The sequence below is a fragment of the Arvicola amphibius genome, chromosome 5 (assembly GCF_903992535.2).
Source record: "Arvicola amphibius chromosome 5, mArvAmp1.2, whole genome shotgun sequence".
Taxonomy (NCBI): Eukaryota; Metazoa; Chordata; class Mammalia; order Rodentia; family Cricetidae; genus Arvicola; species Arvicola amphibius.
This window is the reverse complement of record NC_052051.1, coordinates 59778004-59791776: the sequence shown is the minus strand read 5'-3', so window position 1 is coordinate 59791776 and position 13773 is coordinate 59778004. Positions and strand designations below refer to the sequence as shown.

The following is a 13773-nucleotide window of genomic DNA, read 5'->3' as shown; positions in this document are numbered from 1 at the left end:
CCTGCAGATCTCTGCTTGGCGAGTCAGAGAAATGTTAGAAAGGTTGTCAGAATTTCCTAACCATTGATGGGTGTTTGAGGCAACTGCCTTGCATTAACATGATAGTTGTGTTTCTCAATCTGATTGGAAAGAATTTGGTTTCCATAGGGACGTTGGGAGTGGGTTGGGGGCTTAAAGGACATGATTTTACAAATGTATCATAGGAGAGGCTGGGTATTGTCTGCTCTCAGTGGGTTTTTTTTTTTTTTTTACAGTTTATTGAGAATAGTAGGGAATCAGGTTGGACATAAGTTAGAACAAACTGTGGTGATCGAGGTTGTATGAACCTGTCGATAGTCCATGACCTGACTCTATATCCCCTTGAACCTAAAGTCCTAACACTTGTGAATGAGCTGAAAAGTATGAATGAATGCCTTCACACTGCTGTGCTGGGCAAAGCACCCCTGGGAGCAAACACTTAGCCTGTATGAAGATTGGGAAAGCTCTGTTAGTACAGAAGCAGAAAGGGCTCAGCACTGAAATCATGTGGTCAGCCCACACATCTTCTAAGGGAATGTCAGGATGTGACCATATATTATTTGACGAGTATTGTTGGAGGTGCTCTTGTCACCTGAGATTCTCATTTGTTTGAGAAAGGCTCTTAATGCATAGTCTTGAACGGAACTCATGGCGAACCTCCTGCCTCAGCGTTTTCTCTAGAGTGCTAGAATTATAAGGTTAAGTTGCCATGCTCACATCTTGCCTAGTATTGTGACAAACACGCGCCTTTCATCCCATCACTTGGGAAACAGAGGCAGATGGATCTCTGTGAATTAGAGGCCAGCCAGGTCTACACAGCAAGTTCCAGGATAGCCAGTAAGCCCTGCCTCAAAATAAATAAAATGGCCAGTAATCTTATCTGGGAAGGTGGTGGAAGGGAGTCTTAGGTGCTCGATGCCCTCTTTCTGTGTTTGTTTTGTTTTTAAGAGTGTACTGAAGCTACAGATATTCTCCATCTTCCTGGTCCCCCTAGACCAAATAACCACTCTGAGACTTAATATTAATTACATACTTTTTGGCTTATTAGCTCAGGCTTCTTATTAACTAACTCTTACATCTTAAATTTACCCATTTCTATTATTTTATATTTTACCACGACTCTATTATTTTATATTTTACAACTCAAGATGTTATTACCTCACCTCTTGATTCTTGGGCGGCTACATGATGTATGCCTGACTCTGCCTTCTTTCTCCCTGCATTCAGTTTAGTTTTCCCACCTAGCTATATTCTGCCCTGCCATAGGCTAAAGCAGATTCTTCATTAACAAATGATAATAAAACATATTCCCAGCATACAGAGGGGAATCCCACATCAGTACCATGTTCAGGCCAGCCCACGTTAGACAATGCTAAACACAATGTGCATGTGATCATATGTTTATTTCACAGCAAAAACAATGGAAGAGAAATGTTTTCCTCACCCCATATTTACGAGAGGAAAATCAGTGAGTATCCTTCTGACATGAAGGCAAACACGCGAAGGAGGGAGAGCCTGGCCTCCTTAGGAGGACAGTCTTCTCCTTTGCTTCAGAGTTTGGGTGGACTGAGAGGGTCCAGGGGCACAAAACTCTAGAGGAGAAGCAGTAAGTGTCCCCATATGCCTTGAAAAGTTGTTTTGGCTGGGGAGAGCGAAGATGGACACCTTAGCAATACAGGATAACTAACAGGTTTGCCTTAGCTTCTAGCAAGTCCTTCTCAACTGTGCCCATCTAAAAGGGAACTTAGAAAAGTCACTTTGGGGGCAGACTGGCTCTTTCCTCCGCTCTTCTACTAGGGAAACCAGAGCAAAAGCCTGGGGGCTTTCTGGGCTTCCCTGTTACTCTCTTTTGGCTGCAGGCCTGCCCTCTGATTGGATAGTAAACCTAGAGGTGACTGTCACAGGGGGGCAGAGTGAGGCTGAGTGGTATTTGCCGCTTCCCTTGTGCCACATTGGCCCTCGAAGCCAAGGGAAGTTTCTTTGTGCCCAGCACCATCCAAATACAAGGCTGTTAGAATAGAGTGGGCCTGGGCATGGCCAGTGACCTCTTGTGCTTTTTCCACGATTTAATTAAAGTCTACTAGAGTCTGAGCACTTGGGGAGTCAATGAATATGGTTCTCTTGGCTGGTGACCATCCAAGGCCACGTCCCTTTCAGTTAGATGACAAATCCCACGTGTTCACCCTGGCCAGCATCTGCAAATCCCAAGAATCCTTCAGACCTGAGGACCCGTGAACTTAGATAGAGCTTGGGAGAGAGGCAGAGAAGCAGAATTGCCCACACCTCTTGCAGAACTCTGACTCCCCCCAGGAGTGGTGTGTACCACAGGGCCAGGAGCTAAGAAGGCCTCCCTCCTTGCTGCTCCCAACTTCCTATGACTAGATACCAGCTGTGCCCTCAGCTATGGGGACCTGAGAAAGGGTATACATGGAGTTTAGCTTTATTTCATCTTCTGGCTGTAGAAGGCATGGAAATGGGTACGGGATTGGGGCCTAGGAAAGAAGATCATAGCTTTAGAGCTGTGTGCTTGCTTATATTTTGAAAAGAAAGGAAGAAATGGGGGTGGGGCATGGTGCACACACATACATGCGCGCGCGCGCGCGCGCGCGCACACACACACACACACACACACACACACACACACACACACGAGGTGAGGAGTAGGCTTTACTTCATACCAATTAAGCCAAAGTTCTCTTACTCTGGGGGTGGGTGGTGGTGTTCTGGGGTCTGGAATGGGCACCTTGGGTTTAGGCTCATTTAACACTTCTCCCAAGAGTCTCCTTTGTCCTGCAGCTGATCTGGGGGTGAAGCGCTCTTGCCAGAAGCCCCAGGCTCTCCAGTGCTTCCTCTGGGCACACTGGGTTCCTGGCTTGGTTTCTGTGTGAAGGAAGAATATGACTCCTGCTAGTTTTTATATCTTTAAATCACGGTTTCCTGAGGTTTGCGTTTCAGGCCAAGTGAAGTAGATAGCTGAGGAGAGCTTGGGTAATGCCAAATAAAAACTGCCGGGAATGATAATTTGTGTAAAAGCTTCAAAGTAGGCTAACTTTATGGCGACATGGATGGGCTTGGTTCCACGTTCAGCTAGAAATATATATTAGCGGTGTGTGCGTGGCCACACTGCTATTCTAAACATCACACACAATCCCACTTCCACTCCTGACATCCCAATAGTGATTTCGCGTGAGCACATCTCCGAGAGAAATACTTCGGACTCAATAGACAGCCTGGGTTACGACCCCACCCCCAAACAGGAGTCACTCTGGAAGCGCTGGGGAGAAAGGAAGAGTGAGGTGGAGGAGGAGAGAGGGACCAACAATGGAGGAAGAAAGATGGATGTGTGAGAGGAGAGAGGGGAGGTGGGGACACCAAGGTCAGAGAAGCCTTGCAAGCCACTGCCAAACTCAAATATCTCTCCAAACAGGTTCAGATCCGGTTTCAGGCGGTCTCGTGCCCTGCGTCCACGGTCCTCTGGGAGCTTAATTCACTCCTGCCCTCTCTGCAGAATGACTTTTGAACCTGGGAAAATAATTGCATTAGAGCAGATTACTTATAACCGATAGTTATCCGTCTTTTGCTGGTCGACAGAAGTCTATTAAACTCGGCACAGCCATTACCAGCTGAGCTCTAGAGCGTGCCTTCATTAAGAAAATTAAAACCGTGTTTTCGAACTTAAGCCGAGCCTGCCCAGTCTCAGGAGTCTGTGACAACCCCCGAGGTTTCCCAGAGCCCAGCGTTTGCCAGAAGCAATCTCTTTGCCTTTAAGACCCCGTAGATCTGAGCGGGAAAGGTTGAGTGTAGCGACAGTCGCTGGAAAGTAGGAACATCCAAGCTCGAGGAACTCCATCATTCTTCTTGACCCCGCCCATCCTGTGGCCTCCACCTCTCCTTGCCTGGGTCTTTCCCCTGAGGCTTCGCGGTTGCAGGCGGGCACACCTGTCCGTGTGTGGCTCCTGGGGACGTAGATAGCAGGTGGAGGATGAGATGGGATCTGTGGAGGGGAGCGCGTAGGGTCGGGAACTTTCCCAGTTGACGGCGGAGGCTTGATACAGACACAAGTGCACGTGTGTCCCGCGCGCGCGCGTACCAACACTACAGCGCCTGCTCCCTCCATCGAATGCCACAGCAGTTACGACACCAACGTGGCCTGTGAGCTTTTGTCCACCCAGGCGCAGGCGGCCGACGGGGCAGCCAGACAGGCAGTGGTGTCCCCTACGTCTTTTCCCTTTGGCAGGCTCCTGGGCCTGCGGGGACCTGCTTGGGTTTTCCTCTTTAGTTTGGCGACACACTCCCGTGAGAGCCACTTGGAGACTGGACGCCACTTCGCTCCAGTTTGGGGCGTAGGGAACAGGTGGGAAGAACAGGCTGCCAAGAGGTCTCCGCTCCCCCTCTCCCGGACACCCTCAGTTTCCCCGAGTCTCTGGCGGAGAGAGAGAGCTCCAGCGCACATTCTCCCCGCGGGAGAGCGAGTCGCTCAGTAAGAGAGGTTGTGCGGCATCTGGAATTGTGCACGGTTGAAAAATATTTTTCTTTAGCACGGTTTATTTTATCTTTTTGATGTTGTTATTGTTGCTACCTGCTTCTCTTTGTTCAGCATTCATCTTTTTTTTTTTTTAATGTTCATTATTCAGGATCTCTCTGAAAGATCCACGCAACTCAAGTCTCTAAGGAAAACATAAGGGCTTTTGCGTGTGTGGGGACATCCTTTCTTGGGACTCTAGGGGCAAAGAGCTGCTGCATCTTTGTCAGAAGGATCAGTGATTGAGTGCTCAGCCCTCTTTTTCTGTTTAGTATGGAATTCTGGTTCTTAGGGGAAATAGTAACACCACTCCCGTGGCAGCAACCAAATGCAGGCCTGGGGGGGGGGAGGGAGTTACTTGAAAGTACACAATATTGATATTTAATTCTCTTTCCTATGTTCTCTATGTGACACGAAAGCATGCGAACTCAAGTGACAGAAGCCGGCTGATAGCTGTGGACCAGGAACCGTCTTTTACATCTGCTCGACTTTCAACTGCAAAATTCTGAACATTTCAAAAGAACAACTTAAGCTCTTCTAAGGAAGAGGGGAACTAACACCTGGAATTAGCGCTTCCTTTCCATCCCGTGGAGGCATCATTCCTTTGTAGCCTAGCTGAGAAAACCAGAAGTGGAGGACAATCTCTGACCAGCAGCAGCAGATCCCGGGTGTTTAAAGCAGGCTCCTTAGCTGATTTTTCCTTTCTTCGTCTTTAAAACAAAACAAAAACAAAGTTTTTTTTTTTCTTTTAAAGACAGAACACTATCTCTCCTATTTTGTTGCCACAATATAGGCTCGGGACTGTTTAACAGGCATTTGAGAAGCCAAGTCTTGGTGATCTCATTGTTTCAATCAGAATCTTCCAGTGGTTTAAGATTAATGGCAGGGTATTTTCTGTCTCTTCTGGGGGACCTTTGCATCAGTTTACTTAGAACATTGAGCAGACTGCCAATGTCTCCCTTTCTGATTAAGCTGAACGTAGGCAAACACAGTAGGATTTCCACATGTCTTCCATCCATGAGAGTATATTGCCGAAATACTTCTTGTTCGGGGTTCAGCTTCAGTGAGGCCCACTGCCTTTTTGTGTTTGTTTTATTGTGTTTATCTAGCTACCTAGACAGCTATGCATTCCACGTACGTGCATAGACCTATATGCACACATATTTAAGGCAGCCCATGTGCTGTGCAGTAACTTCTCTTACACTTCGGAGCTTAAAGGGAACCTTTCAAAAAGTCAACTGTGCCAGGCTTCCCCAGAGAAGAATATACTTGTAAAGTAACTTTGAATGCAATGAACCTCAAAACAGGTTTCCTCCCATCATAACAGCTTACTTGGCAATACATATTTCAGTTTATCTCAGTGATCACAATAGCCCCCACCAAGATTTCAAGCTCAGCTGCACTGAAGCATCCCTATTCTGTCTAGAGGATCTAGGTTGTCTCCCATCACTGCCTTGTCCTAGGATCGTCCCTTTCCTGTGGGGCCCCAGAATTCCTGACCCAGGCCTCCAGCATCCACAGACGGGGGTGGGGGTGGGGGGACCTGAGCTGTGAAAATGGAATCTGCAGAGAAGCCAGAATAGAGAACGGATTGCGCAATCCAAGAGCTAGACGCCCTGGGGAGAAAAGAAAGGAGACACACCTTTTGCTTCCGTCCTCCCCGCCTGCCGCTCTTTCCTCCCCCAGAACCTCGTTCCTCAGAATTGTTCTCAGAAAAAACCCACGATCAGGTTCAAAAAAACAAAACCAAAAACTCCCCGAGAAGGTAAAGTCGTTCCGCGGCATAGTAGGCTTGATACGCTTGGTGTGTGCGTGGGGGGTGTCTCACTGCCGCGGGGAGCCCCTTCTAGACTGGGCTGCATTGCCTGTGCCTTCTTCCAGGAGCAGAGGCGGTGGAGCTCGGTTCGCGTTACCTGTGTGCTTTCGCCTTCCACACCACGCAGAAATCCCAGGCAAGAGTAATCGGGACATTGGAAGGATGCCGCTGTGCACCGAACCCCAGCCCTCTGAAACGGTGCACCTTGCACTGGACCGGAAGCGTCGGAGTGAGATGAAATGCCCGCACTCCGGCAGGATGTTGGGGTGCTCTCCAGCCACCCCGTCTGCATCCAGCAAAAGCGGGAAAGTAGGACCAGGGAAAAAACACGCGTGGAAAAGACCTGTTTGTGTGTAGATACGGTGACAACTAAGAAAGAGAGACGCAGAAAGAGACACATTTTCGATGGGCTAGGGTCCCATTACTGTGGGCAAAAGGGTCACCCCAAATTGGGAACTGTTTATATTCCAAAAGGGATTCCTGTAGACTTTTTATAAAACTGTGAAATTTCCCCAGGAGTTTGATTTTTTAAAGAAATGTTATTAGGAGTTCCTGGTTTCCCCTTATTAGATATCTATTTTTTAATTAAAAAAACTTCCAAATTGTCCATTAAAACATTTCTTTGGACGTTAAACCTGCAAGGGCGGAAGCAAGATACTGCAAAAACCACAGAATAAAGAGATTTAGAAAAAGTATTCTTTTGCTAAGGCACTTGGTGGTTTATTCCCCGAGGCCAAGGTGTGGATATCTTCCAATTTTGCTATTATTTTTATCATTTATTCATTTAAATGCTCAGTCTTGACAAGCTATTCCCTTGCTGCAGCCGAACGAGGGTGGGAATGGTGGAAAGAGTAGGTGGGGAGGATGGGGGGGGGGTGTACAGAAAAACACCATTGGCTTCGCAGGGGGCTGGCCCGCCGCGGTCTGTGCTGCTGGCCAGCAGGGGGCGCTCTGACGTTATCCGTGGACCATCCGGCCGAGCTGCTCAGAGCAGGCGACACCAGCTTGGCGCTTTCACGCAGCTGCAGGAGGAAGGGGAGGAGGATCGTAGCTCCTAAACCCTCAACAGAGATTCCACTCGGGTTATTTACCTTGGGCTCGAAATGTATCTACGTTTCACTTCGACTAGCTTAGTGCTCCCGCACCGACCTTTTTTCGTCTGTGTCTTTACAGCGCACATATAATCACCCGTCTTGAAATATACATTAATGCAACTTATTAGACGCGACGATGAATAGTCAACATTTTTTTCGCCTGTTAGTTCCGCTGATCCAAGCAGGATTTATTTGCAGATCTCACATCCCGGAGTCATAATGCGCACCCCCCCCCCCTCAAATAAAATTGGTCAAATGTTGACAACCTGTAAGCCAATCTAACACTCAAGATTAGTGATGGGAAAAGCTAATGAGAAAATATCAGATCGCCCGGCCCGAGGGCTGCCAATTAAATCTTCACTGATTGAAAAATAAAAGCGGACTTGGGGTGTGAGCCCAGCTCAACTTGAACTATTAATTTAACATGTTGCCGGTCCAGGCCTTCCCTCACGCCATCCGCGCCTCCCCCTCTCATCCCTCAGCCTAAAAGCCAAATGTTATTTCTCGAAATATTTCAAGAGGTTCAAATCAGAATAATCATTTCTTACACGGTAAATATTAGCCCTTTAAGCAATATGATTTAACTAATTAGAAAATTTACATCATTAAGTCTCAGGGAGAGAAAAAAGAGAAACAGATCTGCCAATCATTTTAAAGGAGACAGGCACTATTGAAGTGTGAAGAAATCGGCTCTAATTCAAAAAGGCAATCGGGCAGAAAAAGCCCTCAACATTACCCTGCTAGTTATTAATCAGAAAGGGCTCTCTCTTCTCCCCGCACCCCCTCCCCTCTGTGCGCTGAGTTTAAGTTCGTTTTTCTGCCAGTGGCCCATGTCATATTTATATTGAGGTTTTGTCTGCTAAAGGATTAAAATTTGAAAATGTTTCAATATGAGGAGAACAATCTTCAAAAGGAAAAAAAAAATATTCGCAGACTGGTAAACTTGTTGTGGTGCACAATTCTCACGGCCTTTATTTTTATTCTTTCTCCCCATTAAGTTCCTATTTTGAAACCTGCTTGGTGAGAACTAGATAAAGTCTTTGTGCTCTGCTCCCCTCCCCCTCCGCCTACCTCCTCCTTCCTGCAAAGCAGAAAAGTACAAATACATTAACAAAGCCGGATTCCCTGGATAAAAAGGCAACGGTCTGGGCTTATGCTTCAGGAATCTACTGAAAATAGGGGATCTGTCCGGTGGGTCTGCATTCAGCATGATGCTCTGTTTCCCCACCTATGAATAGGAGTCCGTCGATGTGTAGTTAGAGAGGCAAATAAAAAGAAGGCAGATAGGTGAGAATAATTTTAAAGTGCCCTGGTGTGTGTGTGTGTGTGTGTGTGTGTGTGTGTGTGTGTGTGGCTTTTTGTCTATCCCACTCTTTTTCCACTCAGCTTAAAACAGCAGCCTCATTATATGTAGGTGCCCCTTCCCATCATACCCTTCCTTACACCCATCGTTCACCACACACAGAGTCTCTCCCCAGTCTACTCACTCCCAGCAAATGAACTGAGAGTGGGACTGCAAAGGGAACTCTCTGAGGGTCCTCTGAGATGCTGGGTCCTTCCCGGCACCTCTGAGGACTCGTTTTTTAAACAGACCTTGGGTTTAAAAAAAAATAGTAGCAATCCTTGGGCATTCCTTTGTTATCGCTTCTTAAATTATAAATATGCCAGAAAGACTCACTTTCTGCCACACCCTCGTTACAGCCCATCACAGCTCAATTTTCCGTCTCTCTGCTTTGCTTTTTAAAAAGTTTCTCCACCTTGTTTTTCATCCAGTCCCTGGGCCTTGGGCTTCTCTGGGCCTTCTGAAACTCAGCAACCTCCTCTCAAAGCCATTCTCCAGGTCACTAGACTTGAAGTTTGCAGGAAAGATCAGTAGCAGGCTTGGGCTGTTAAGACACCAGTTAGTTCTCTCCGAGAACTTTTACCAGGTGGGGCGCGTGGAAGGAGAAAACATCTGTAAACACAGTACGTGCTCCTGAGACTGGGGAGCAAACCGGGACCCAGACCTGGGACATGCGTCAAATATGGCAGAGTTTGTGAAAGAGTCTTTCTGAGGTACACTAGAGAAAAGAGGAAGGGTGGGGGCACTGGGAAGCATCTAGAATCTATCTGAAATGCACCTCTTTTTCTGGCTGTCCCAGAGCAGATGGTAGTAGCTTGTCCTTTGCTCTGGGAAAGATTAAATGAACACTTCTGTTACTTGAGGGAAGTAGGACCCAGAGAGGTGAAAATGCTCCAGACAATAGCCTCTGGCCGAGGACGGTTCCTTCCCAGTGCCGGGTCCCCTGCCGATCTCTTCTTACCTTCGTAGCTGCTATTTCATCTGAAGCCAGTGCAAGGTTCTTGGCTAGGATCTCTGAGACAGAAAAAAGACCTGGGGAACAAATGACTCTAGAATCTACTCCGAAGCTAAGAAACATTACAATAAAATTTACAGCGCCTTTAACAACTCGCAAGTAAGGCATTAAAATTCTCTTTAATTGAGAAAATATTGATTTTTAAGTCTAGAAAAAGCGAAATCGTAATTTAGCTGCAAACTTTCAGGAGAGAATATAGCGAGTTATGCGGCCATATAATGGATCCACCCTTAATCCCCACACAAGATCACATCTTTAATTGCCCTACTTTGTGATGATAAAGACAAAAAGATAACCCGATCAAGGCAAATGCTTTTTTTTTTTTTTAATCTAGAGACGGGATCTAAATTTTTCTTTTTTCGTTGATGTATGAAAAGAATTGCCTATCATTTTTTGAAGTAGGGGGGAAATGTCCAATTGGGAAAAAAAGAAATAAAAAGAACGGAAAATCACAGACCACTCTAAAAGCCACTCACAGTAGCAAATCCGTTGATATTCTTTACCAAAGGAGGAACGACGCCAACGCATTTAGAGCAAATGCATTCACAGGCAAAACTGCATCCTCCTTGAAGGAAACAAACCTAGTTCTATTTGGTTACTTTATTCCCGGGTCCTGAAGCGGGGGTGGGGTGGGGTGCAGAACCATTGGTGGGTAGAGGAAGGGAAGAGAATCCGACTTTCTGTTATTTCTGTATCGGTTTTTGGTATTATAGAGGAGTGAAGAAGTTTTTGTGTGGTGGTTTTTCATTGATCAGTCACTCTGAGCTAATGTAATTATCCTCATCAATAGGACGCTGCAGAGAGAATCATTATGTGGGTGACATTGATAAATGACCGCCCAGGAACGGCCCTCTCTCGGGCAACCCCCACATCTGACCCTCCCACACACACAATGTAGTCATAGAAACACCTACGAGGACCTAGAGCGCCGCTCCGCCAGAGGCCGGAGAGGGAAGAAAAGCCTCCGGCGGGCGAGGTGGGGGCAGGAGCGGGGGTTGTAGGGGGGTTGTCCAGATCCTAAATAGTTGCAAGACAAAACCAGCCAGCGGCTTGCGGGACTGGGCGGACTGGCGGGAGGGGGACTGTCCCCGCGCGGCCCCCCAGTCGCCCAAGCACAGTTGTCTATAACAAAGTGCAAATCTGCCGGGTCCATTCCTCCACACCTTTCCCCACGTGCGACCTCACTGCAGGCCACCAAGATATGCTTGCTCAGGCACACACTGCAGGAGGATTCGGCAAAGGAGTTTAAGGGTCAGGTCACCGAACTTGTAGGCGTCGGATTCTCACGCGCAGCCCTTCTCCCCTGCGTTCAAAACACCCCAAACACACAACAAACAAACCAAATACCACAAAGACAGAGTTTGGGCGACACCTCCCCCTCTGGCGCTGCCGAGTTACTTCCTGAGTGACCCCTTCTTTTCACTTCACCTCCTAACCTCTGATTATGAGATAATGGATTTTGAGATTGTTCCTGTCAGACGAAAAAAGAAAAAGAAAGAAAGAAAAAAAGAAAAAAAGAAAAAAAGTCCCCTACCGAAACCCACGTTTTCATCTTTCCACTGTTTTATTTAAGCCAATGGGAAAGTATTGAGAGCAGTAATTGATTCATAATGATCCATAAATCGGTGTCGGAAAGCGGGGGGTGGGGCGGCGGTGCGAAGAGAAGGGGGCGATGCTGTTTATTTATTTTATTTCTAAAGCCTCAGCTAAAGTAGCTTTGACACTGTTGGGGCTGGAGGGGAGGGGCCGCTGGGCTCTGCCGGATCATCCATCATTCCTGTCACCCAGAGTCTGCCCCGAGGAGCAGTAGACGCAATCTCCCTTCTGTCTCTACAGCGAAACTATTAATATTAAAACCTCCCTTCAAACACTGCCCCGACGGTCCCCATTCTCATCACGATCTGACCGCCAGAGTCCGGCGCTGCACCTTCCTCCAGCCCCGGTGGGACTCTGGGGGCTCCCTACGAGCGCGACGCCCCTAGTTGATCACTGCAAAAGAAACTGTTCCGTGTTCCCTCCATCAGTTTGTAGCAGGTTCGTCTGTGCAGTAAATACTCTCGCGAGGGGGAGGTCTTCTGCACGCATGACAGCTGGTCAGATACTCCTTGCTCCCCGCCTTCCTCCGCATCTCCCCTGCCCCTGGACCACAGGGTGCCCGCCTAGCTAGGGCCACTGGGCCATTTAGACACTTCAACATAGGACCCTTAGCATAGTGGCAACTTGTAGCGGAGGTCCAGGCTCCTTATCAAATTGCTGGCCTGCAAGACTAATGGAGAATTTGTGGAGGATCCCTTTGAAGGAAGGGCCCCCCTTTTGACAGCTGCTAGAGATATTAGCCACATTTCCCTTCGCGGGTCTGCTCCGGGTTAACAGGCCGGCAGGAGTGGGAGGGCCAGCCGGCGAGGAGGCCCTTGCTGGACTGGGCAGAGCCATCCAGGGAGCTGGAGTGGGGGTTCGGTGTGCTGCTGACCCGAGGATGAGCAGGAGAGGGGGAGCGTAGAAGACTCAGCCTTCTCTGGACTTTTCTTCTCTTTCAAAATGTGGCTTTTTGCTCAATTCCCAACCCTTAACAGATGGCGACTGCAGCTCTCTCTCTCTCTCTCTCTCTCTCTCTCTCTCTCTCTCTCTCTCTCTCTCTCTCTCTCGGAATTTCTTGAAGAAAGGGAAACCTTTGGAGTTTATTTCTGCTTTTGCTTTTCCATATAAATAAAAAAAGTGTTTTTATATTACTCTTGTTTTGGAGAACATAAGCAATTTTATTCAGACTACAGTATTTCCTTTAACACTATATGGTTGTCAAAACACCATTCCCAGTTTCTTTGCGTTTGACAGCTGAGTCTTTCTTAAATATACCCAAATCGGAACTCTTTATACTAAATAGTAAACCCGAGATAGGAGTGAGCGCCTTCTGAGGTGGGTATAAAAAGCACTATAAAAATTGGACAAATTCATCATCCCTCTGTCATAGAATGGGGTGGGGGCGGGGCAAGAAAATGCACAGCTACGATTGCCACTCATCTTCAGATATCTAAGGTTAAAATTGGCATGATAGGAGACAGACTGGCCAAGCTAGTGAGCTTAAGATGACTTTGCGAATTCAAACCAAGGCTCAACAGCTCTGGGCTCTACCCTTTGTGGAATAATGTAATAACTCCATAAAACACTTTTTATAAACATGAGCTCCTGATTAAGGAAACCCTTTCAGCATTTACCTTACAGAAAGCAGTAGGAGAAGAAACTGCCAATATCATTTTCTTTCCTCTCAACTGATGTGAGAGTTAGTTTATAAATGAGGAACTTGTCAGGGTTTATATCAGAGCATCTAAAGTAAACATATGCAAATATTGAATTTTTACAGAAAGATTCCATGGGAAATGGAGCAGGGGAAAGGAGAGGGAAGCGGTGTGTGTTTTACAAGCTCGGTGTGTTTGTGTCAAGCAATGCTATTTCTAGGTTTAAAGAGCAGTGCAGTAATTAAAGTGATAAATGCACTTATAAAAATTTTACTTAACAATATAAAAGAAACAATAGCAATTTATATTCTTGCTCATTCACATGTAGAGTTTCCATTAAGGCTGGCTAAAGGGGACGCGTGGAAGAGCTTGCCTAAGATGCCACTATGGATTGCTTCCAAGTGTCAGTTTGTATGGTTAGTGAGCTCTTCCCCCATCAAGCTGAATCATCCATCTCCCTCCTGGTTATTGTCCCTTTAAATGGAGGAGTCAGCATTTAAGAGTTAGGACCGTCTAGGCAGCGTGTTTATTTGGAAAATCTAAGGGTGTGCAGGTACCACCAGTTTATCCCACGTTTCCCACACCTTAGCAGGCACTGTACAATATCTACAAGCATTTGCCTCTCCATCACCAAGCAAAGTTTTGAAAATGCTATCATATTGTCTGTTCTTGCCCTTTTCTTTCTTACTTAAAGAAAACACGTGAGCCACCAAAGTGTCATACTTGCATCCCT

General features: G+C 46.9%; 1 protein-coding gene across 1 annotated transcript in view; it reads left to right on the top strand.

Moving 5' to 3' along the window:
• Nucleotides 1-5005, top strand: part of Cdin1 (CDAN1 interacting nuclease 1) — a 277760-nt gene extending 272755 nt beyond the window's left edge. The window contains exon 11 of the mRNA XM_038330594.1: nt 4960-5005. Within this exon, the coding sequence (XP_038186522.1) occupies nt 4960-4990 (31 nt within the window). The 3' untranslated portion in view covers nt 4991-5005. The remainder of the gene's footprint in view (nt 1-4959) is intronic.
• Nucleotides 5006-13773: the final 8768 nt, after the last annotated feature.